The sequence below is a fragment of the Nerophis ophidion genome, linkage group LG08 (assembly GCF_033978795.1).
Source record: "Nerophis ophidion isolate RoL-2023_Sa linkage group LG08, RoL_Noph_v1.0, whole genome shotgun sequence".
Taxonomy (NCBI): Eukaryota; Metazoa; Chordata; class Actinopteri; order Syngnathiformes; family Syngnathidae; genus Nerophis; species Nerophis ophidion.
In genome coordinates, this window is record NC_084618.1 from 24,953,561 (window position 1) to 24,976,444 (window position 22,884).

At 34.2% G+C, this 22,884-nt stretch overlaps 1 protein-coding gene across 5 annotated transcripts in view; it reads left to right on the forward strand.

Annotated features, from left to right (window-relative positions):
* LOC133557545 (electrogenic sodium bicarbonate cotransporter 1-like) overlaps positions 1 to 22,884 on the forward strand; it is a 97,222-nt gene that overhangs the window by 9,797 nt on the left and 64,541 nt on the right. For all 5 annotated transcript variants that reach the window (XR_009807791.1, XM_061908090.1, XM_061908091.1 and 2 more), the window contains exons 2-3: positions 2,479 to 2,552; positions 13,299 to 13,475. Coding sequence is in view for 4 of the 5 variants with exons in the window: in XM_061908090.1 (XP_061764074.1) it covers positions 2,479 to 2,552; positions 13,299 to 13,475 (251 nt within the window). In the remaining variant the exon portion in view is untranslated. The remainder of the gene's footprint in view (positions 1 to 2,478; positions 2,553 to 13,298; positions 13,476 to 22,884) is intronic.

Below are 22,884 nucleotides of genomic sequence, written 5' to 3' on the forward strand. Positions count from 1 at the left end.
GTGCTGGCACGTTGTTTGTATAGCGGAAAAGCGGACGTGACGGCAGGCTGTAGTGAAATTTAACTCTTCCCACAGGATCTTTCCTAGTTACCGATCAACCTGACTAGGATTTAAACCCAGTTCTTTTTGATTGGGAGATACCCGTTTTGACCACTCAGCCATCCTTGGTCTTCTTAGAGGGAGATTTTGGGCCCCAATTAAATTTTTAACTGAGAACTTGTCTCAGTAAACTATGATATAAAAGCTTTCCTAGTTACCGATTGATCTGACTGGGATTTGAACCCAGTCCCTTTGATTGGGAGCGAGCTGTTTAACCATTTTCGGGAGCGGCACTGAACTTCGGGAGTCTCCCGGGAAAATCGTGAGGGTTGGCAAGTATGCATATCAGCGGTGAATGCGGTGCAACAGCGACACCGCCGCTGAATAATACCGGCGGGCCAGCTCTAATCTTAATTTGATATTACCTCAAGGGCCAAATGAAATTACACGGCGGACCAGCCGCGGGCCAGAGTTTGACACCCATGCTTTATGTACACCAGGGGTGTCCAAAGTGCGGCCCGCAGCTAATTCTGGAAATGCTATTGCAAAAATAAAAAAGAACATTAAAAATATTGGAATGAGGTGAAATCTATCGAGAAAAAGTTGCAATGTTGACACAAAGCTGCCATGCAGGCTGATTTTTCTTTTTCTTTTGTCTTTCTTTATTTTTGATTTTTTTGCCATTGCTCAAAAAAAAAAAATAATGACAAAAAAATCCATGTTATAATGAATTATTTCCAAAGCTCCAATTAGTTCAAATATTTCACTTTATAATGTTTTATAATGTTGTAACTTGCACCATAAACCGTTATATTTAATTCAATTTAGTTAACTTATTTTTAACAATTGTTTTCTGTATTTTTGTAACTTCTTTTATTTAATTTTATTTTCTAATAAATAGACCTTGTCCACACATTTATTGTATTGCCCATCCATCCATCCATTTGCTACCACTTATTTATTTTTAACATATATGGACAGTTCAATCAAAGTATATTAATATAGTGTCTCAAAGGGCTGCTCAAGCCACAACGACATCACTAACTTGGTATACAAGTTAGTGTATACATCACACATTAACAATTTTTAGTTCAAATATTTCACTTTAAAATGTTTTATGTGGTAAATATTGTATACATTGTGCAGTTGTCATATAATAACAAAGTTTTTTGGGACAAAAGAGCATAAAACAAACAAAATAATAGTTAAAACGTAAAATCGACAGATATATCTGAAGTTGATCTCGTAATGTAAGTGTTGAAAGTGAAAAAAAAAAAAATAGATAATAAAAATGTATCACCTTATGAGTGGGGCACCTTTTGGATCTCAAATATATTTAGTGGTATTGTATTTATCTTTTCACTGTGATTACTCAAAAAAAATAAAGAATTAAAACCAATGGTGTCCTGCATTATTGATCTTTTAGAGCTCTAATTATTAAATACTGCATATTTCAGTTTTACTATTAAAAAAACTAAGATGTTTTTGACAGAAAAGCCATGAAACCCTTTATTTATTTGTTTTAAAGTTGATATAGAGATTTAATGTTGGCGTTAAATAAAAATAATACAAATTTGACTTGTTTTTAACATTTTAATAACTGAGACCCTTTATGGCCCACGGTACCTCTAAAGGTAAAATCATTTTCAAAAATCCATACATTTTGTTGTGGTTTGAAAAGGAAAAATATCATAAAGGCCCCCACATGCTTTAATTTTTCCGTGTGCAGCCCTCAGTGGAAAAAGTTTGGACACCCCTGATGTACACCCATCAAGTCTACTTGGCTATTTATTTTATTTAAATTATTCTAATATTTAATGTATTTTTTAAATAATTTTTTCACTTTATTTATTTAATTTAAAATATTGTAAAATGTTATAATTTATTGAAAAATTAGGTGATCTATTTCATCTCATAATGTGATTTCCAACTGAACAATTTATTAAGAAATGTATTACTATTTGTGTTTTTTTTTTTCAGTAACTGCTATGAAATGGAAAAAAGGGGTAGGAATAAATAAGCTCTGCTTCTTCCTGCTCCGTTTCGAACATATAATGAGAAACTGAAAAAATGTGACGTATCATGTAGCATGTTGTAACTTACACCATAAACCAATATAATTTATTCAATGGAGGTTAATTTTAACAATTTTTCCCAGCATTTTTGTAACTTTATTTTATTTTACTTTTTTGATAGCATTACAATAGCTTACTTTTTCCACACATTTATTTTATTGAAATTATTTTAATATTTAATTTTGTGTTTATTTTATTTTTTTCATTTCATTTAAATTATTTTATTTTTGTTTTATTTAAATTATTCAATTTCATTTGACTTATTTAAAAAAAAAAGTTCTTTATTTGTATAAGTTGTGGAACTAAAAGCGAATAAAATCAGGAAACCTCTTTGCTCACTGATTACTCTTCTTCTGCTTTCTAGAGTGGAGGACGAGGCGGTCTTGGACCGAGGAGCGTCGTTCGTCAAACACATCTGCGATGAAGAGGAAGTGGAAGGTGAGCGTGTCAGCACACATGCACCATGCAAAGGAAACACTACAATATACTTTCATACATTTACCTATAAACTTTCCATTTAACAAGCCATGCTACGCTATTCAAGGACAACATTTGCATCATAACTTTGCGTTATTGGTGACAATGTAAATTGGTGTAATATCGCACGCACGCACGCATGTATGTATGTGTGTGTGCGTGTGTATACATATGTGTGTGTGTGTGTATAAATATATGTATGTCTATGTATATATGTATGTATATATATGTATATGTATGTATGTATTAGGGGTGTGGGAAAAAATCGATTCTCACGTTGTGCGATTCAGAATCGATTCTCTTTTTTTTTTTTTAATCAATTTTTATATATTTTAATCCAACAAAATGATACGCAGCAATACCATAACAATGCAATCCAATTCCAAAACCAAACCTGACCCAGCAACACTCAGAACTGCAATAAACAGAGCAATTGAGAGGAGACACAAACACGACACAGAACAAACCAAAAGTAGTGAAACACAAATGAATATCATCAACAACAGTATCAATATTAGTTATAATTTCAGCATAGCAGTGATTAAAAATCCCTCATTGACATTATCATTAGACATTTATAAAAATAAAAAAACAATAGTGTCATAGTGGCTTACACTTGTATCGCATCTCATAAGCTTGACAACACACTGTGTCCAATGTTTACACAAAGATAAAATAAGTCATATTTTTGGTTCGTTTAATAGTTAAAACAAATTTACATTATTGGAATCAGTTGATAAAACATTGTCCTTTACAATTATAAAAGCTTTTTTTTTTAAATCTACTACTCTGCTAGCATGTCAGCAGACTGGGGTAGATCCTGCTGAAATCCTACGTATTGAATGAATACAGAATCCTTTTGAATCTTAAAAATATAGTTTTTGAATCGAGAATCGCGTTGAATCGAAAAAATCGATTTATAATCGAATCGTGACCCCAAGAATCGATATTGAATCGAATCGTGGGACACCCAAAGATTCGCAACCCTAGTATGTGTATGTGTATATATATATATATATATATATATATATATATATATATGTATGTTTGTATGTATGTATGGATATGTATGTATGTATATATATATGTATATATATATATGTATGTATGTATGTATATATATATATGTATGTATGTATATATATGTATATATGTATATGTACGTATGTATATATGTATATGTACGTATGTATATATATGTATATGTACGTATGTATATATGTGTATATGTATGTATATGTACGTATGTATATGTATGTATGCATACATATGTATATGTATGCATACATATGTATATGTATGTATATATACGTATGTATATATATTGATATGTATATATATGTATATGTATGTATGCATACATATGTATATGTATGTATATATATGTATGTATGTATATATTATATATATGTATGTATGTATGTATGTATATTTGTGTATGTATATGTGTCAGTGTGTGAATGTGTGTGTGAATGGGTAAATGTGGAAGTAGTGTCAGAGCGCTTTGAGTACCTTGAAGGTAGAAAAGCGCTATACAAGTACAAGCCATATGTATATGTATTAGGGCTGGGCGATATGTCCTTTTTTTAATATTGCGATATTTTTAGGCCATATCGCAATATACAATATATACCTCTGTATTTTGCCTTAGCCTTGAATGAACACTTAATACATATAATCACAGCAGTATAATGATTCTATGTGTCTACATTAAAACATTCTTGTTCATACTGCATTAATATATGCTCATTTTAAACTTTCATGCAGAGAGGGAAATTACAATTACTGTATGTCCTTGAATAGCCGCCGGGGTGCTAATTAATTTAAGACCTCCTCTCACTCCTGCGCTTATTCAAAGCATGCGGTAAAAGTAAGCAGGCGCTAATAATTTTAAAACCTCTTCTCACCCCTGCGCTTACCAATGGCATGCAGTAAAAAATTGAATGTGATATAAAAAAAAAATATATATATAAAATTATTCTGTGTCCGCGGCCCGGTGGTTGGGGATCACCGCTCTACAGCATGCCTTCGCGCCCACTTTAACACCATGCTGTCTGCGTGCCGGCCGAACGCATGCATTTCGCTGCTTCTTATACGAGATTGCAATGCATACTTGGTCAACAGCCATACCTTCTACACTGATGTTTGTGATATAAACAAACTTTAAAACTCTTTATTATATGCGCCACACTCTGTGAACCCACACCAAGCACATTTCTGGAGAGCATTGGCTCTGTGGCACATTATAAACGCAGCATATGGATTACCCATAATGCCGTGTATCTGTGACTCTTGGCTATTATACACGGGCCCCCATCCCCGCCCACCTCAACCTACGCACGGAGGGGGGGTTTGGTGCCAGCGGGTGTATGGAAGGTGTAGCCAGGAGTCGTGGATGCATTGCATTGTGGGTAGGTGTTGTGTTGCGTTTGTGTTGTGTTGTGTTGCAGAGCATATGTACTCCAGAAATGTGTTTGGTGTGGGTTCACAGAGTGTGGCGCATATTATTAAGAGTGTTGAAGTTGTTTTATATCACAACCATTAGTGTGATCTGTATGGCTGTGGAACAAGACATCTGGTTTACACACAGTAAAGGCAAATAAACTCCTCCTCTGGTTTTGAATGATGGCAGGGGAGGGGTCACTCCTGACGTCACAAATTTGACCCAGCGGTAAAAGTAAGCATGCGCTTATTAATTTGGGGAGCGAGTTTTGCCCGGCCGTAATTCAAGGCAGGCGCATTTTACATGCCCGGCGGCTATTCAAGGATATACGGTAAGTCAATTTACCAAAACTGTATTTATTAAAGTTATTAGCAGGTGACTTTTCAAATGATGCTACATATTAGCAGTAATGCTACTTTTGGTAGCAATGCTTGTTCCCCACACTTGACAAATTAAAGTTGTCTATTCGATATATTCCCACTTGAAGCCGAACCACCGCCAGACGATGGACCCCCTGCTGTTTTTCTTGGGAATTAATTCTTCCTTCATTTGTTACCAGATTCGCGTCTTCTTTCGCACCTTCGTAACACTTCGCTAGCATCACGGCTAACGTTAGACACGCTGCTACCTCTCTGCTGGGCGAGGTAGCAGTATATGACAGTATGTGACGTATGTAAGAACCTGCGCTTATACTCTGTGAGAAAGAGACACTAGAAGGAGTGGGAAGAGCCTGTAGTGCAGGGGGGCCCACACTTTTTCTGCTACTTTTCAATTGACCAAATCGAGGGATCTACCTCATTCATATATATCATTTATATTTATTTATTTATGAAAGAGACGTTTTTGTTAACAAGTTAAATGTGTTTAATGATAATACAAGCATGTGTAACACATATAGATGTCTTTCTTAAACGAAAACCAGAATATAAGTTGGTGTATAACCTGATTCTAAAGACTTGCATTGATTAAAATCAGACAGTAGTGATGATAACGCCCACATTTTTGAATGGAGGAGAAAAAAAGTCCTCCTTTCTGTACAATACCACATAAAAGTGGTTGGTTTTTGTCATCTTATTTATCCAGCTTTCATACAATTTACAAGAAAAACATTGGCGGCAAATTCCGTAGCTTGCTTGATTGACATTCACGGCACCCGAAGGTCTTGTGAGATGATGGTGGCTGCTGCGAGATCATTATTAAGAAAAAACGAGCGAGAGGAAGGCAAGAAACACTTTTTATCTTTTTAATTTAATTTTTTGTCCTGTCCAGGCAAATCATATAGTTGATGTAGATCATGGGTGTCAAACTCTGGCCCGTGGGCCAAATTTGGCTCACCTTGTAATTTAATTTGGCCCTTGAGGAATTATCAAATTAACATTAGAGCTGGCCCGCTCGTATTATAACACCGCATTCACCACTAATACTCATACTTTCCAACCCTTCCGATTTTCCCGGGAGACTCCCGAATTTCAGTGCCCTTGCCGAAAATCATCCGGGGCAACCATTCTCCTGAATTTCTCTCGATTTCCACCCAAACAACATCATTGGGGAAGTGCCTTAAAGGCACTGCATTCAACGTCCTCTACAACCTGTCGTCCCGTCCGCTTTTTCTCCATACAAACATTGTCACATACTATATGCGGACTTTACACACAAACAAGTGAATGCAAGGCATACTTGGTCAACCGCCATACAGGTCACAATGAGGGTGGCCGTATAAACAACTTTAACACTGTTACAAATATGCGTCACACTGTGAACCCACACCAAACAAGAATGACAACCACATTTAGGGAGAACATCCGCACCGTAACACAACAGAACAAATACCCAGAACCCCTTGCAGCACTAACTCTTCCGGGATGCTACAGTATACACCCCCCGCTACCACCAAACCCCGCCAAGTTAATGTTGATATTTACATCAGAAAGCTGCAAATAAGAAAGAGGCATTCAATTTTTTTATTTACATTTTATTTAATATACCATTGATATTTTTAAATGATTATTATGATTATTATTTGAAAATCGATTTTGCATGTGACTATAAAGTTATACAAGGCTTGTTCGTTCAATATTCAATGCAAAACTTGTTTGGGTCCCCATTAAAAGGTTAATTTGTTCAACCTTGGCCCGCGGCTTTGTTCAGTTTAAAATTTTGGCCCACTCTGTATTTGAGTTTGACACCCCTGATGTAGATGTATATATCGGGTGTTCAGATTTACTTTACAAAAGAGAAGTGTAGGATACTTCTCTTATTGCCTTATTTGAATTTGACTTTATTAAATGTATTTATATTATCATTTGGTGCAGCCGGGCCGGAGCAGGAGGGGATAGAAAGAGGAAAAAAAGGAAGACAGAGGGGGATATTGTGGGGATAAGAGGGGGATTAGACAGAGAGACAAAAACAACAACAGCAAACACAACAATAACAACAACAACAATAGAACAACACCAGCACATATGATATGTACAAATATGACCGTAAAAGTGACTGCAAATAAGCAGTTAGTGAAATAAATAATAATATAGAAATGACAATGAGCATTTTTTACACCAAAACTGGAGCAATACAAATACCAATAGAAAAAGCGCTATTGATCATGAACAATACCAATAGTTTACCTCTATTTTCAACAACACAGTTGTTCAAATGCAACGATACGTATACATAATGAAAGCTAGAGATAATAAAAAAAATAAATGAAATAATAAAAAAATTAAAAAAAAGAAAGGAATACCGAAAGATGGAGGGGAAGAGAGAGAGGCAACCTATATTAATCTTGTAGATTGTTATAGTAACAATGGGTTAAGCTTTAGTATGCCAAGTGTTACCCAGTTTACCCTAGGGCAAAAACGTTGATATATGTTTGATGAAACGTGATTATGTGTATGAGTGTATATGTACTTGTATATGAACAGAATGTGTATATGAATATTTGTACAGTAAATGTATATGTACAGTATATGTATGTTTGTTTGTACAGTGAATGTATATGTACAGTATATGTATGTTTGTACAGTGAATGTCTATGTACTGTATATGTATGTTTGTTTGTACAGTGAACGTCTATGTACAGTATGTGAATGTTTGTACCGTGACACTTTTTATTTCAACAGACTCTCGCGCCGTACCTTCCGTCAAAACTCTAAAGCTTGACTGCACATTTCCTATCTTCACAATAAAAGCCCTACTTCATGCTGCCTTCGCTAACAAAATAAAAAGTCTGGGAAAGCTGGCGCGTACAAGCGATTACTTGTGAAGTTCTATTTTATCTAATCTGATCTAATCTAATCTATAATGTACAAAGTACATGCAACATTTGAAACACATTCGTAAAAAGAAAAAGTAACTATAATCTGAAAGGAACTGAGATCTTTACTAAATCTACATTTAGTACAGCGACAATGTAAAGAAGTAACCAACTCAGCGGCCTAGTGGTTAAAGTGTCCGCCCTGAGATCGATGGGTTCTGAGTTCAAACCCCGGCCGAGTCATACCAAAGACTATAAAAATGGGACTAATTACCTCCCTGCTTGGTACTCAGCATCAAGGGTTGGAATTGGGCGTTAAATCACCAAAAATGAGCTGCTGCTCACTGCTCCGCTCACTTCTCAGTGGGTGATCAAGGGTGATGGATCAAATGCAGAGAATAATTTCGCCACATGCTTGTATGTGACGATCATTGGTACTTTAACTTAACTTTTAAGCATTTCAATCAGACATGTTAGTTTGATGAACAAACTTGATAGTGGAATAAGATAATATAATTCTCTTTCTGTATTGAAATAAATGTAAAATTTAGGATGTTGAAAAGATGTGACAGAGTAGTTATTTCTTCATTATTCGTTTAATTGTTGTAAAATGAAAATAAGGCTTGGTAGTCGCCAACATTGAATGTCAATTGTTGTATTTTTGAATATAGGGGGCAGATATGAGTTGGCGACTTGTCCAGGGTGTACACAACCTTCCGCCAAAATGCAGCTGAGATAGGCTCCAGCACCCCCCGCGATCCCGAAAGGGACAAGCGGTAGGAAATGGATGAATGGGGGCAGATATTACACGTTTTTAACTTCTTTCTGCTCCTTTTCATTTCTTTATTTTATAATGTTGATTCATTTATTTTTAATTCATTCCTTTGTTTGATTTTTTTATGAATGAAATTAAGAAATAAACTGAACTGAACTAAATATACACATTTAAAAAATATTTATAGGTGTTTTTAAAAAAAAAAAGTAAATGTATAATTTTCTTTTCAAAATATGTTATTTAAATTGAAAAAATACGTAAAAATACACATTTTAAAAATATTTGTAGGTGTTAGGTTGCAAAAAAGCAAATACATGCATTTAAAAAAAATGTAGTTATTTATGTTTTAAAATATATAAATATACACATTTAAAAAATATTTAAATATGTAAATAAGTTAACATGCACATTTTAAAATGTTAATTTATATGTGTCATTTAAGTTTTGAAAGACGTCTATATATCCACATTTAAAAAATATTTAAAGGTGTCATTTAAGTTTGAAAAGAAGTTAACATACTCATTCCAGAAAATCATTCAAGGATAAAAAAAGAGTTGTGTACATTTTTTAAATAATATAGGTGTCATTTAAGTTTTAAAAGACGTACATATTCACATTTAAAAAATATTTAAAGGTGTCATTTAAGTTTAAAAAAGTTAACATGCACATTAAAAAATAATTTATGGATAAAAATAAGTTTTGTACATTTTTTAAATATTTATAGGTGTCATTTAAGTTTTAAAAGATGTACATATACACATTTAAAAATATTTAAAGGTGTCATTTAAGTTTAAAAAAGTTAACACGCACATTAAAAAAATCATTCATGGATAAAAAGGAGATGTGAACATTTTTAAAGTATATATAGTTGTCATTTAAGTTTTAAAATACGTACATATACACATATAAAAATATTTAAAGGTGTCATTTAAGTTTAAAAAAAAGTTAATACGCCTTAAAAAATTATTTATGGATAAAAAGGAGTTGTGTAATTTTTTTAAATGTTTATAGGTGTCATTTAAGTTTTAAAATACGTACATATACACATTAGAAAATATTTAAAGGTGTCACTTAAGTTAGAAAAAGTTAACTTGTACATTAAAAAATAATTTATGGATAAAAAGAAGTTGTGTACATTTTTTAAATATTTATAGGTGTTATTTAAGTTTTAAAACATGTACACATACACATTTAAAAATATTTAAAGGTGTCATTTAAGTTTAAAAAAGTTAACATGCACATTAAAAAAATCATTCATGGATAAAAAGGAGTTGTGTACATTTTTAAAGTATATATAGGTGTCATTTAAGTTTCAAAATGTGTACATATACACATATAAAAATATTTAAAGTTGTCATTTAAGTTTAAAACAAAGTTAATATGCCTTAAAAAAATCATTCATGGATAAAAAGGAGTTGTGTAATTTTTTTAAAATATTTATAAGTGTCATTTAAGTTTTAAAAGATGTACATGTACACATTTAAAAAGATTTAAAGGTGTCATTTAAGTTAAAAAAAAGTTAATATGCACTTTAAAAAAATCATTTATGGATAAAAAAGAGTTTTGTACATTTTTCAAATATTTATAGGTGTCATTTACCGTATTTTCCGGACCATAGGGTGCACCGTATTATACGGCGCACTGCCGATGAATGGTCTATTTTTGATCTTTTTTAATATATAAGGCTCTCCGAATTATAGAGCGCATTAAAGGAGTCTACACATCCTTTTTGCACGTGTCACGAAAGGTTAGCGTTGCGCAAATGAAGCATCTCGTTGCGTGCAAATAAAAGAAGGACGAGCGAAACCAGGGAGGGGAATTTACACCGCGACGCCCACGTCGCTTGTCAAAGCGCCGCTCAGCCGTGCTGTTGTGACATTCTTTGGGAATGTTGTCCAGGCCTCAGGTCTTCCTTTTAACCGCAACAAAGAACTGTTTGCAGAAACCTACAAGGAGTTTTTGTTTGTTTGTTTTCCTCCTTATCGGACTTTCTGATGACTTCCTGCTGTCATTTCCTGGTTCAGCTAGCAGGCAGTTTTTGGAATGTATCATTCAAAATCATACATTAGTTCAGGAGGGTCCAAACATGTTATCATTTTAAAAAAACTAATACAGTAAATCTGTTATATAACCTTTAGGGCTCCCCTTAAGTTCGGTCCTGGGGACCCGGAAGGATCTCAGTCATAAAAAGTCCTTTATTATTATTTTTTTCAAATATTCAATGCTTAAATCTCGAGATCAACTTCAAGTCTATTTGTTGATTGAGATAAAGTAACAAAAAAATATTTTATGTCCTTTACGTCAAATTGCAAAATGTATTCTTATTGTAATAAGAATACATTCTATTTTATTTCCATTTATACCCCCATTATTTACTTTTTACTTTTTAAATTCGATCTCAATTCTGTACACAAGTCTTCAAATCCATTTTCTACCGCTTGTCCCTTTTGAGACAAGTACATAATTTTACTTTATTTTTAAATCCACTTTAAAACTATCTATCGATTATAAGTTTTCATTTCGTTTTATGTTTTTTTATAGAAAACTTAGGTTGTTGTTTTTTTACACACAAACTATTTATTTTCCCCCTAAAAATATTTATACCTTTTTTTTAATTTAATTTAATTTTTTATTTTATTTCATTTATGAATTTTTTTTTAACTTTTAATATGTAAGTCTCTAGATCAATTTTGCGTGTATCCGTCAATTATTAGTTGTTTTTTGTATTGTTTGTTTTGTCTTTTGCCCTTTTTGGCAGAGAAAACTTATTAATACGTATACAATATTTCCCCCAAAAAATATTTCAGTGGAAAATTTGAAGTGAAGTATTGGAGCCTTGAATAGGTTGATTAATCATAACAACCTTGATTTTATTTCATTATCATTTTTTGAGCAATGACAGTTTATATAAAAACAAAAAAACACAATAACATTCCTGGATGTCTAAAGGGCTCCACTCATAAAAGTGTTAAAAAAAGGTTTATAAATCCATTTCCTACCGCTTGTCCTATTTGGGGTCGTACATTATTTTTGATTTTTTTACTTTTCATCGCTTAAATCCCGGGATCCACTTTAAAACTGTCGATTATAAGTTTTCATTTTGTTTTATGTTTTTTTTTAAATACTGTTTTTGTCATAGAAAACTTATGTTGTTTTTTTTTACACACAAACTATTTAATATTTTCCTCCAAAAATATTTGTACTTTTTTTTTTTTTTTAACTTTCAAGACTTAAGTCACTGGATCAACTTCGGGTGTATCCGTCAATTATTAGTTGATGTTTTTTTTTTATGCCCCTTTTGTCAGAAAGAATCTTATTGATATGCAACATCAATATTTCAAAGTGGAATATTTGATGTGAAGTAATTGGAGCCTTAAATAGGTCAATAAATTACAACAACATTGATTTTATTTCATTATCATTTTTTGAGCAATGACAGTTTACATAAAAACAAAAAAACACAGTAAAATTCCTGGATGTCTAAAAGGGCTCCACTCATAAAAGTGTTAGAAATAAGTCAATAAAAACATTTCCTACCGCTTGTCCCATTTGGGGTTGTATATTATTTTAATTTTTTTTTTTTTTTTTACTTTCATTGCTTAAATCTTGGGATCCACTGTCGATTATAAGTTTTCATTTTGTTTAATTTTTTTTTAATACAGTTTTTGTCATAGATCAATTTTGGGTGTATCCTTCAATTATTTGTTTATTATTATTATTATTTTTTTGTTTGTCTTATTTTTTGCCATTTTTGTCAGAGAAAACGTATTAATATGCAACATTTTCCCCCCCAAAAATATTTCAGTGGAATATTTGATGTGAAGTTATTGGAGCCTTAAGTAGGTCAATAATTCATGACAACATGGATTTTGATTCATTATCTTTTGAGTAATGACAGTTTAAAAGAAAATTTTGAAAGATTAAAGTTAACATTGCAACTTTTTCTCATTACTTTTCACCTGTTTTTTTGTTTTTTTTACACCATTTACGTTTCTTTTTTATTGATTTGTTTTTATAGCATTTTTAGCATGTGCCGCGCGCCATTAAAAAAAATCAACTGTGGGCTAAATGTTTTTTTGGCCGCACTTTGGACACCCCTCCATTATTTGTTTATGAAATTTACAGACAAAAAATGTCCTAAATATGTTGTAATTGTTTAATCATATTTAAAATGGTTTAGGAATGTCATGTGTTTCTATCCCACGAGTGTAAACCCCTGCGTGTGTCTGTGCAAAGGTCACCACACGGTCTACGTCGGCGTCCACGTCCCCAAGAGCTACCACCGCAGGAGACGCCACAGACGCAAGTCGGCCCACAAGGAGCGGCGCGAGCGCCCCGAGCACGGCGCCGAGGGCTACAAGTTGGACTGCGAGAGCGTGGATGAGATCACCGCCAGCGTGCTCAAACCCCTGAGTGAGTCGATGACTTCAAAATCAACTGTGTTCTTGGCATGGCCTCAGCTGTCTTCTTCAAAATCAATAGTTATAGCTTGCTTTCTTGGATTTTTTTTCAACCCCCCCGTCAACTCTTTCTGTATAACAACACCCCCACAGATGGTACTCAAAATCAATAGGCTGCTTGTTCGGATCGAAGAAATAATCTTTAAAAATCGTGTGCACCTGATTATTTCTTATTTTATAGCTTTCAAAATCAATAGTAAGCATGCTTTAACGATGAGAAATGATCAGAGTAGATTTTTCGGCTTCCAGTCATATTGCCCTAAATACCTTATGCCAGTGGTTCTCAGCCTTTTTCTCGTGATGTACCCTCTGGGAACATTCTTTTAATTCAAGTACCCCTTAATCTGAGCAAAGCATTTTTGGTTGAAAAAAAGAGTTAAAGAAGTAAAACACAGCACTATGTCATCAGTTTCTGATTTATTACATTGTATATCAGTGCAAAATATTGCTAATTTGTAGTGGTCTTTCTTGAACTATTTGGAAAAAAAAGATATAAAAATAACTAAAAACTTGTTGAAAAGTATACAAGTGATTCAATTATAAATAAAGATTTCTACACATAGAAGTAATCATCAACTTAAAGTGCCCTCTTTGGGGATTGTAATAGAGATCCATCTGGATTCATGAACTTAATTCTAAACCAGGGGTGTCAAACTCAAATACAGAGTGGGCTAAAATTCTAAACTGAACAAAACCGCAGGCCAAAGTTGAACAACTTAACCTTTTAATAAGGACTCAAAACAAGTTTTGCATTGAATATTGAACAAGCAAGGCTTATATAACTTTATACTGACATGCAAAATCGAGGTTTGTTGGTAGCGGGGGTGTATATTGTAGTGCCCCGGAAGAGTTAGTGCTGCAAGGGGGTCTGGGTATTTGTTCTGTTGTGTTGATGTTGTGTTAGAGTGCGGATGTTCCGAAGTGTGTTTGTCATTCTTGTGTGGTGTGGGTTCACAGTGTGGTGCATATTTGTAACAGTGTTAAAGTTGTTTATAAGGCCACCCTCAGTGTGACCTGTATGGCTGTTGACCAAGTACGCGTTGCATTCACTTGTGTGTGTGTGTGTGTGTGTAGAATCCGCATATATTACGTGACTGGGCCGGAAAAGCGGACATGACAACAGTTTGTAAAGGACGCTAAAAGCAGTACCTTTAAGGCACGCCGCCGATATTGTTGTCTGAGTAGAAATCGGGTGAAATTCGGGAGAATGGTTGTCCCGGTAGATTTTCGGGGGGGTGGGCACTGAAATTCGGGAGTCTCCTGGGAAAAACGTGAGGGTTGGCAAGTATTAGAATTAGCGGTGAATGCACTGCCGCTGTATAATACCGGCGGGCCAGCTCTAATGTTAATTTAATATTGTCTCAAGGGCCAAAATAAATTACATGGCAGGTCAAATTTGGCCTGCGGGCCAGAGTTTGACACCCATGTTCTAAACATTTCTTCACAAAAAGAGAAATCTTTAACATCAATATTTATGGAACATGTCCACAAAAAAAATCTAGCTGTCAACACTGAATATTGCATTGTTGCATTTCTTTTCACAGTTTATGAACTTACATTCATATTTTATTGAAGTATTATTCAATAAATATATTTATAAAGGATTTTTTAATTGTTGCTACTTTTAGAATATTTAAAAAAAAATCTCTCGTACCCCTTGGCATACCTTCAAGTACCCCCAGGGGTACGCGTACCCCCATTTGAGAACCACTACCTTATGCGATATATTATTTCATCCTCTTGATATATTATTTGGCAATAGAACCATTTTGAAATGGGTTAAAATGCTGTTAAAAAGGTTATATATGAACTAATGATACTCAAAAAATGTTTCAGCACAAATAACAAAAACCCAGCTTATTGTTACACAGCTGGTGTCATAAATCACTTCAATATTTAAATAATTGTTACACAGCTGGTGTTATCCATCCATATCAATTAAATATGTACATTATTGTTAAACAGCTGGTGTCATATATCAAAAAAAAATATTTAAATTATTGTTACACAGCTGGTGTCATATCGATATTAATGAAATATTTAAATTATTGTTGCACAGCTGGTGTCATATATCAATATCAATTAAATGTTTAAATAATTGTTACACAGCTGGTGTCATATACCAATATCAATTACATATTTACATTATTGTTGCCCAGCTGGTGTCATATCAATTACAGATTTAATATTTACATTATTGTTACACAGCTGGTATCATCAATAAAATATTTGAATTATTGTTACACAACTGGTGTCAATTATCGATATCAATTTGTATTATGTAAAGAAGAGCAGGCAGCAGCTCACACATTTTCATACTTTGTGTAACAGCCAGGAAGAAAAATGTCTCAAGGACAATCTACGTGAAGGAGCCCAAAATGTTTTTTATTGAAATGTTTGCAATATTTCAGGGTTACTCACGAGGAAATCTTATACAATGTTTTAAAATCCACTATTTATTTATTTTTTTACCAATTTTCAGGAGATTTCCCATATTTTGAAATGCAAATGGTGATGCTCCTCTTAGACCATGAGTGTATATATGAAAATATATGGATTTTTTAAAAACATTTTTTACCTTCAGGGCTCCCATAAAGGGTTTCAGTTATTAAAATGTTAAAAATAAGTCAAATTATTATTTTTTATTTATTTATTTAACGCTTACAGTAAATCTCTATTAACTTACGGTTGATATAAAGTAATAAAAAAAGATTGTATGCCTTTTCTGTCAATAGTAAAATTGAAATATGCAGTATTTAGTAATTAGAGCCATTAAATGAAGGACACCATTGATATTAATTATTTAATAATTTTGAGTAATCACAATGAAAAGTTAAATAGAATCCCACTAAAAATATTTGGGATCCAAAAGGTCCCCCACTCAAAGTGCGGCGTTATTATTTTTTTTAAACTTTCATCACTCACGTTACGAGATGAAAATGTATCTGTCGATTTTACGTTTGAACTATTACTTTGTTTGTTTTATGCTTTTTGTAAAAGAAACCGTTGTTTTTACATGGAAACCACACAATATATGCAATATTTTCCTCATAAAACATTTTAAAGTGAAATATTTGAAGTAATTGGAGCCTTGAATAAGTAATTATTCATTCTAATATAGATTTTTTTTGTCTTTTTTTTTGAGCAATGGCAAAAAAAGAAAAATAAAGACAGACAAAACAAACAAAAAAACAGCCCGCATGGCCGCTTTCTGTCAACATTGCAACTTTTTCTCGTTAGATTTTTTTACCTTTGTTTAATGTTTATTTATTTTTTATTTTTTTGCAATTAGCTTTTCCAGAATGTGTGGCGATTAGCTGTGGGCCAAAAATTTGTTGGGATCCAAAAGGTCCCCCACTCATAAAGTGATACATTTTTATTAGTTTTTTTTTTAACTTTCAACACTTAAGTTACTGTCAGGCTTGCCCCTGACAGTTCGTTTATGTCTTAGTTTTTTTCTCTGCATTTGTCTTTTTCCTGTGTTTAGTATTTCCTGTCTTTTAGTTCCTGTCAAGTGCTCTTAATTTGCCAGCTTCCTGTCTTGTTCCCTGAGTGCTGTGTTCCTCTTCAGTGTGTTTAGTATTTCCTGTCCTTAGTTCCTGTCTAGTGCTCTTATTTTGTCAGCTTCCTGTCTTGTTCCCTGAGTGCTGTGTTCCCCTTCAGCTGCGGCTGATTGGCATCTGGCCACACCTGTTGCCAATCAGCCGGCTCCTATTTGTACATCCTTTGTCTTATTTTAGTGGCTGGATCATTGTATTGTATTGTCTTGTATTGTCTTGTCTTGTCATTGCCTCATGTCACTCTTTTGTCTTTGCTACCTGTCGTGTCTGGCATAATTTCAGCAATTACCTGTCGTGCTACATCTTGTCCTGGTTGTCGTAGCGGTAAACTGTTTTTGTTAGCCATTAGCTATTTGCAGTTTGTCTGTTTGTTATCCTCTAGCTTCCATGCTAAAGTTCCTTTTTGTTTCTTGTTAGCTTCTATCCTAAAGGCCTTTTGTTTATTATCCGCCCACGTGCGCGCTTTTGGTTTGAACCCTTTGTTTGATTTTGTCTTAGTATCTTTATTAAATCATGTTTGCTCACTCCATGCCTGCCTCCATCTCTGCATCTTGGGGTTCGTCACCAAATAACTCTGACAGTTACGAGATCAATAAATGGCTGCACTTTGGAGACCTCTGTCTTAGACACACATAGTAAAAATGTTTTTGCTTTTAAATTAACCACAAAATTAGCGCTGCATAAAACATGTATTTTCTGTTCCCACGTTTTATAGAAAATAATGTAAAAATTTTTTAAAATACTTAAAGCCTTGTCCAGCTGACTGAAGTGTACTTTTTATCTTTAAATACGTTTTCCTGCAAGTGATTATCGGCTACAAATATCGGTTATCGGCCCTTCTTTACTACTAATAATCGCTATCAGCCCTGAAAAAAACGTATCGATCGATCTCTAGTAAGGATTACCGACTTGGAAGCACTATGGAGGGATTTTAATTGGTAGCATGGACGCTACATTGTTGTTAGCTTGTCCCTGTCAAATTTGTGGGACACATCTAAAATGAGTCATCATCTTGCATTAGCACGACAGTATTAAAAGCTCTTTATTTATAGTGTACATCGTCTATTTCAGGGGTTTCCTAACTGTTTGACTTGGGGGGCCACATTGGGCTAAAAAAAATGTAGTCGAGGGCTGATACATATAGGCATGTGAACATATGATATGAATATAATGGATATATAATGAATCATTAATATGTTTGGGTATTAAGAGTATGTGAAACTTGGACTTCTGCCTTGTGTACTTCTGTAAGAACCTCCTGAAAGTTTTGTAATCAATCATAAATATCAAGCTGCTAAAATGTGGAAAACAAGTGTGGAGAGTGTTTTATATTTTTCCCATTTTTTTAATGGTGTTTGGACGTTTTTCCATAATATCCACCAAGTTCAGTGAGCAGGTTGTGTTTTGTGTTGGTTGGATTTTTTTGTGTTTTTATTTTTGTGCACCATGACTAGGGAAGGTTGTTTGGATTGTGTCATATAAGTGAATGTTGTGCTACTATTGCAAATTAGTTTTGAAGGCAATTGCTCTGACTTACTCTGATTGTCCTAAAAAAAGGCAGGAAAATTGTCGCATTCGTTGACCTCCTGGTATTTTTGATTGATTTGAAAGCACGATGCGATGCTTTGTTGAACTTATGACGTCCAAAGAGGCTGGCGGGCCGTAGTTTATATCAGGGTTCCTCAACCTTTTTTCCAACAGGGACCGGTTTAATGTTTGCATTATTTTCACGGACTGGCTTTTTACGTGTGGCATATAAAAACAGCAAAAAGAATGAGCATGAAAATTTGGCTAAAATTTGGCATATTAACATTTTATATGTCCATTAATGTGCATTGTCCCACGTACTGTAACAAAGGAGTTGTAATATATTATACATTAACAAGCTTATTGGTGTGTTTGGTCGGAGAAAATGTGGTACTTTATAAATTAATTATTGTTTCGGTGCAGCCCTATATCATGCAAACCAGTCAAACGCAATAGTGGTTTCCACTAGTTGTTACTTAAAAACCTTGAGGAGCACAGCAGATGTTCTCATGAAGAAGCTGCGGATCTCAGAACCTCACGTGTTGATATTTAAAGGGTAAATAGGGGGCTATGCAGTGACAGCAGGTCACCGTCATTAAAGGTTCTCTAGATAAGAGTGTTGCCATGGTTACCAGCCGAGATAGCATCTCCGAATGCAGGAAGTTTGCTGACTTCAAGGACATCTGAAACAGCAGGAAGTCTGGTCTTTTTTGCGAAAACGCTGACTTGTTTACGCCGCAAAAAATAGTTATTTTCTTTTTTTTTTTGCAAACATGCGGACGACCGAAAAGCTTGTGTAATGTGCATGCCAGGCCAGTAGGCGGCAACGTAACCTTGCAGGGTGTAGGTCAGGGGTCACCAACCTTTTTGAAACCAAGAGCTACTTCTTGGGTACTGATTAATGCGAAGGGTTACCAGTTTGATACACACATAAATAAATTGCCAGAAATAGCCAATTTGCTCAATTTACCTTTAACTCCATGTTATTATTAATAATTAATGATATTTATCTTTGTGGGAACAGTGATCACCTTAATGATTTCTCACAATAAATATATATAAAAAAAGATAAATATTTTTGTAAATATATTTCGACTCTTTAAAATTCAAAATTCAACCGAAAAAAAGAAGAGAAAAACAAGCTAATTCGAATCTTTTAGAAAAAATTAAACAAAGAATTTAAGGAACATCATAAGTAATTTTTCCTGAATAAGATTAATTTAAAAATTTTGATGACATGTTTCAAATAGGTTAAAATCCAATCTGCACTTTGTTAGAATTAATAACAAATTGGACCACGCTGTATTTCTAACAAACACAAATATATTTTTTTAATTTTAAGTTTGAATAAATATTTCACAAATATTCTTTGTCGAAAAAACAGAAGCTAAAATGAAGAATTAAAGTGAAATTGATGTATTATTCTTTACAATAAAAAAAAAAAATACTTGAAAATGTATTTAAATTGTCAGGAAAGAAGAGGAAGGAATTTAAAAGGTAAAAAAGTATATGTGTTTAAAAATCCTAAAATCATTTTTAAGGTTGTATTTTTTCTCTAAAATTGTCTTTCTGAAAGTCATAAGAAGCAAAGTAAAAAAATAAATCAATTTATTTAAACAAGCGAAGACCAAGTCTTTAAAATATTTTCTTGGATTTTCAAATTATATTTGAGTTTTGTCTCTCTTAGAACAAAAAATGTCGAGCAAAGCGAGACCAGCTTGCTAGTAAATAAATAAAATTGAAAAAATAGAGGCAGCTCACTGGTAAGTGCTGCTATTTGAGCTATTTTTAGAACAGGCCAGCGGGCTACTCATCTGGTCCTTACGGGCTACCTGGTGCCCGCAGGCATCGCGTTGGTGACCCCTGCTGTCGGTTAACTACGATCAAGTATTGGACAGGACGTCGGAAATGTGTAAATAAAGTTGTACTTTATATAAGAAAAAAATGGGAATACAGAATGGTACAAATCGATCTTTTTATCTTATCTGTCGTTCATTCATTCACCAGTAGTCTCGTTAAACTCAATCTCATCAACCACAATGCACCTGCTCCCAGTCTTTTCTTAACATCCGGTTTGCCACAATGAATTGTGGAACATGCAGTATCTGAGTTAACCCTTTGTTAGGCTGTGAAGTAGAAACAACTTAAATCAGTGTCAGTGTTTCTCTAATAATCAATATCAAATACATGCATATCAAATCAATTCCCTTTTCACTCTTTAACTGTAAGTAATAATAGATTAGCTTATCAGCAATTAAATCAAATGTGCAAATTATGAATGATCATCACATGAACTATATAACCCAGAGAAATGTGCAGAGAAAAGAGAAATGCTGAAAAGTAAAAATAATAAAACTTGTAAAATGGTAAGAACCAGGAGTGAGAATAAAAGTAAAACATATTATGAAGATACAAAAAATATTGGTGTCCTTACAGTTTTTAAGTAGAGATGTCCAATAATGGCTTTTCTTAATTACCGATTCCGATATCAACCAATACGATATATACAGTCTTGGAATTAACACATTATTATGCCAAATTTTGTTGTGATGCCCCACTGGATGCATTAAAAAATGTAAAAAGGTTTTCCAAAATAAATTAACTCAAGTTGTGACTTTAATAACAAATATGGCAGTGCCATGTTGGCATTTTTTTCCCATAAAGTGCATTATTATTTTTAACATGGCTCAAAACAGCAGCTTGGGATTTGGGACATGCTCTCCCTGGGAGAGCATGAGGAGGTTTAGTCGTGCGGGGTTGTGTTCGGGAAGGAAGTTGTATATTGTAGTCTCCCGGAAGAGTTTGTGCTGCAAGGGCTTCTGGGTATTGGTTATGTTGTGTTACGGTGCGAATGTTCTCCCGAAATGTGTTTGTCATTCTTGTTTGGTGTGGGTTCACAGCGTGGCGCATATTTGTAACAGTGTTAAAGTTGTTTAAACGGCCACCCTCAGTGTGACCTGTATGGCTGTTGACCAAGTATGCCTTGCATTCACTTGTCTGTGTGAAAAGCCGTAGATATTATGTGACTGGGCCGGCACGCAAAGGCAGTGCCCTTTAAGGTTTATTAACGTTCTGTACTTCTCTCTACGTCCGTGTACCACTTTATACAGCAGCGTTTTAAAAAGTCATAAATATTACTTTTTGAAACTTATACCGATAATGTCTGATATTACATTTGAAAGAATTTATCAGCCGATAATATCGGATTGCTGATATTATCGGACATCTCTATTTTTAAGTTATTCTTAGATTCCTTTTCGGATTATTTCCCCTCCAAACTTGTCCCAAACGTTTGTGCTGCATAAATGTTTTGGCCCAACTTTGATAGTTTTTATGTTGTTAATGTTTTAATTTTCCTGAAGAAACTCTCCTGAAGGAATCAATAAAGTACTATCTATCTATCTATCTATCTATCTATCTATCTATCTATCTATCTATCTATCTATCTATCTATCTGTCTGTCTGTCTGTCTGTCTGTCTGTCTGTCTGTCTGTCTGTCTGTCTGTCTGTCTGTCTGTCTGTCTGTCTGTCTGCCTGCCTGCCTGCCTGCCTGTCTGTCTGTCTGCCTGTCTGTCTGTCTGTCCAGCCGTCTTTATACGCAGAAGCACTCCCCCTCCCACCCCAATCCCTGAATTGGGCTACATTTGTACAGTCAAGTCGTTTTGTTGATATTGTTTTACGATACACAGGAATGACGTCTCAAATGTCCGTGCTTTGTTTGTCAATGCGTTAATAACATTAAAAACTATAATGATTAGACACAACGTTTGCAACACAGACAAATAGGAATAGGTTTGGGGGGGGTTTGAATAATAACTTGTTAATAATGTAAAACCAGCTCAGTGGCCTTGTCGTCGGAGTGAGACTGGAAGGTCATGAGTTCAAACCCCGGCCGAGTCATACCAAAGACTATAACAATGGGAACCGTTACCTCCCTGCTTGGCACGCAGCATCAATGGTTGGATTTGGGGGTTAAATCACCAAATGATTCCCGAGCGCGGCGCACGCTGCTGCTCACTGCTCATCTCACCTCCCAGGTGGTGAACATGGGTATGGGTCAAATGCAGAGGACAAATTGTAACGATCGTTGGGACTTTTAACTGTAAAACCTACAAACCCAAAACCACGTTGTGTAAATCAATTGTAAATAAAAACAGAATACTATGATTTGCAAATCCTTTTTAACCTATGTCCAATTGAATAGTGCCCAAGGCATGGGTAACTTACACATCTGTGAAGGCACCATTAATGCTGAACGGTCCATACAGGTTTTGG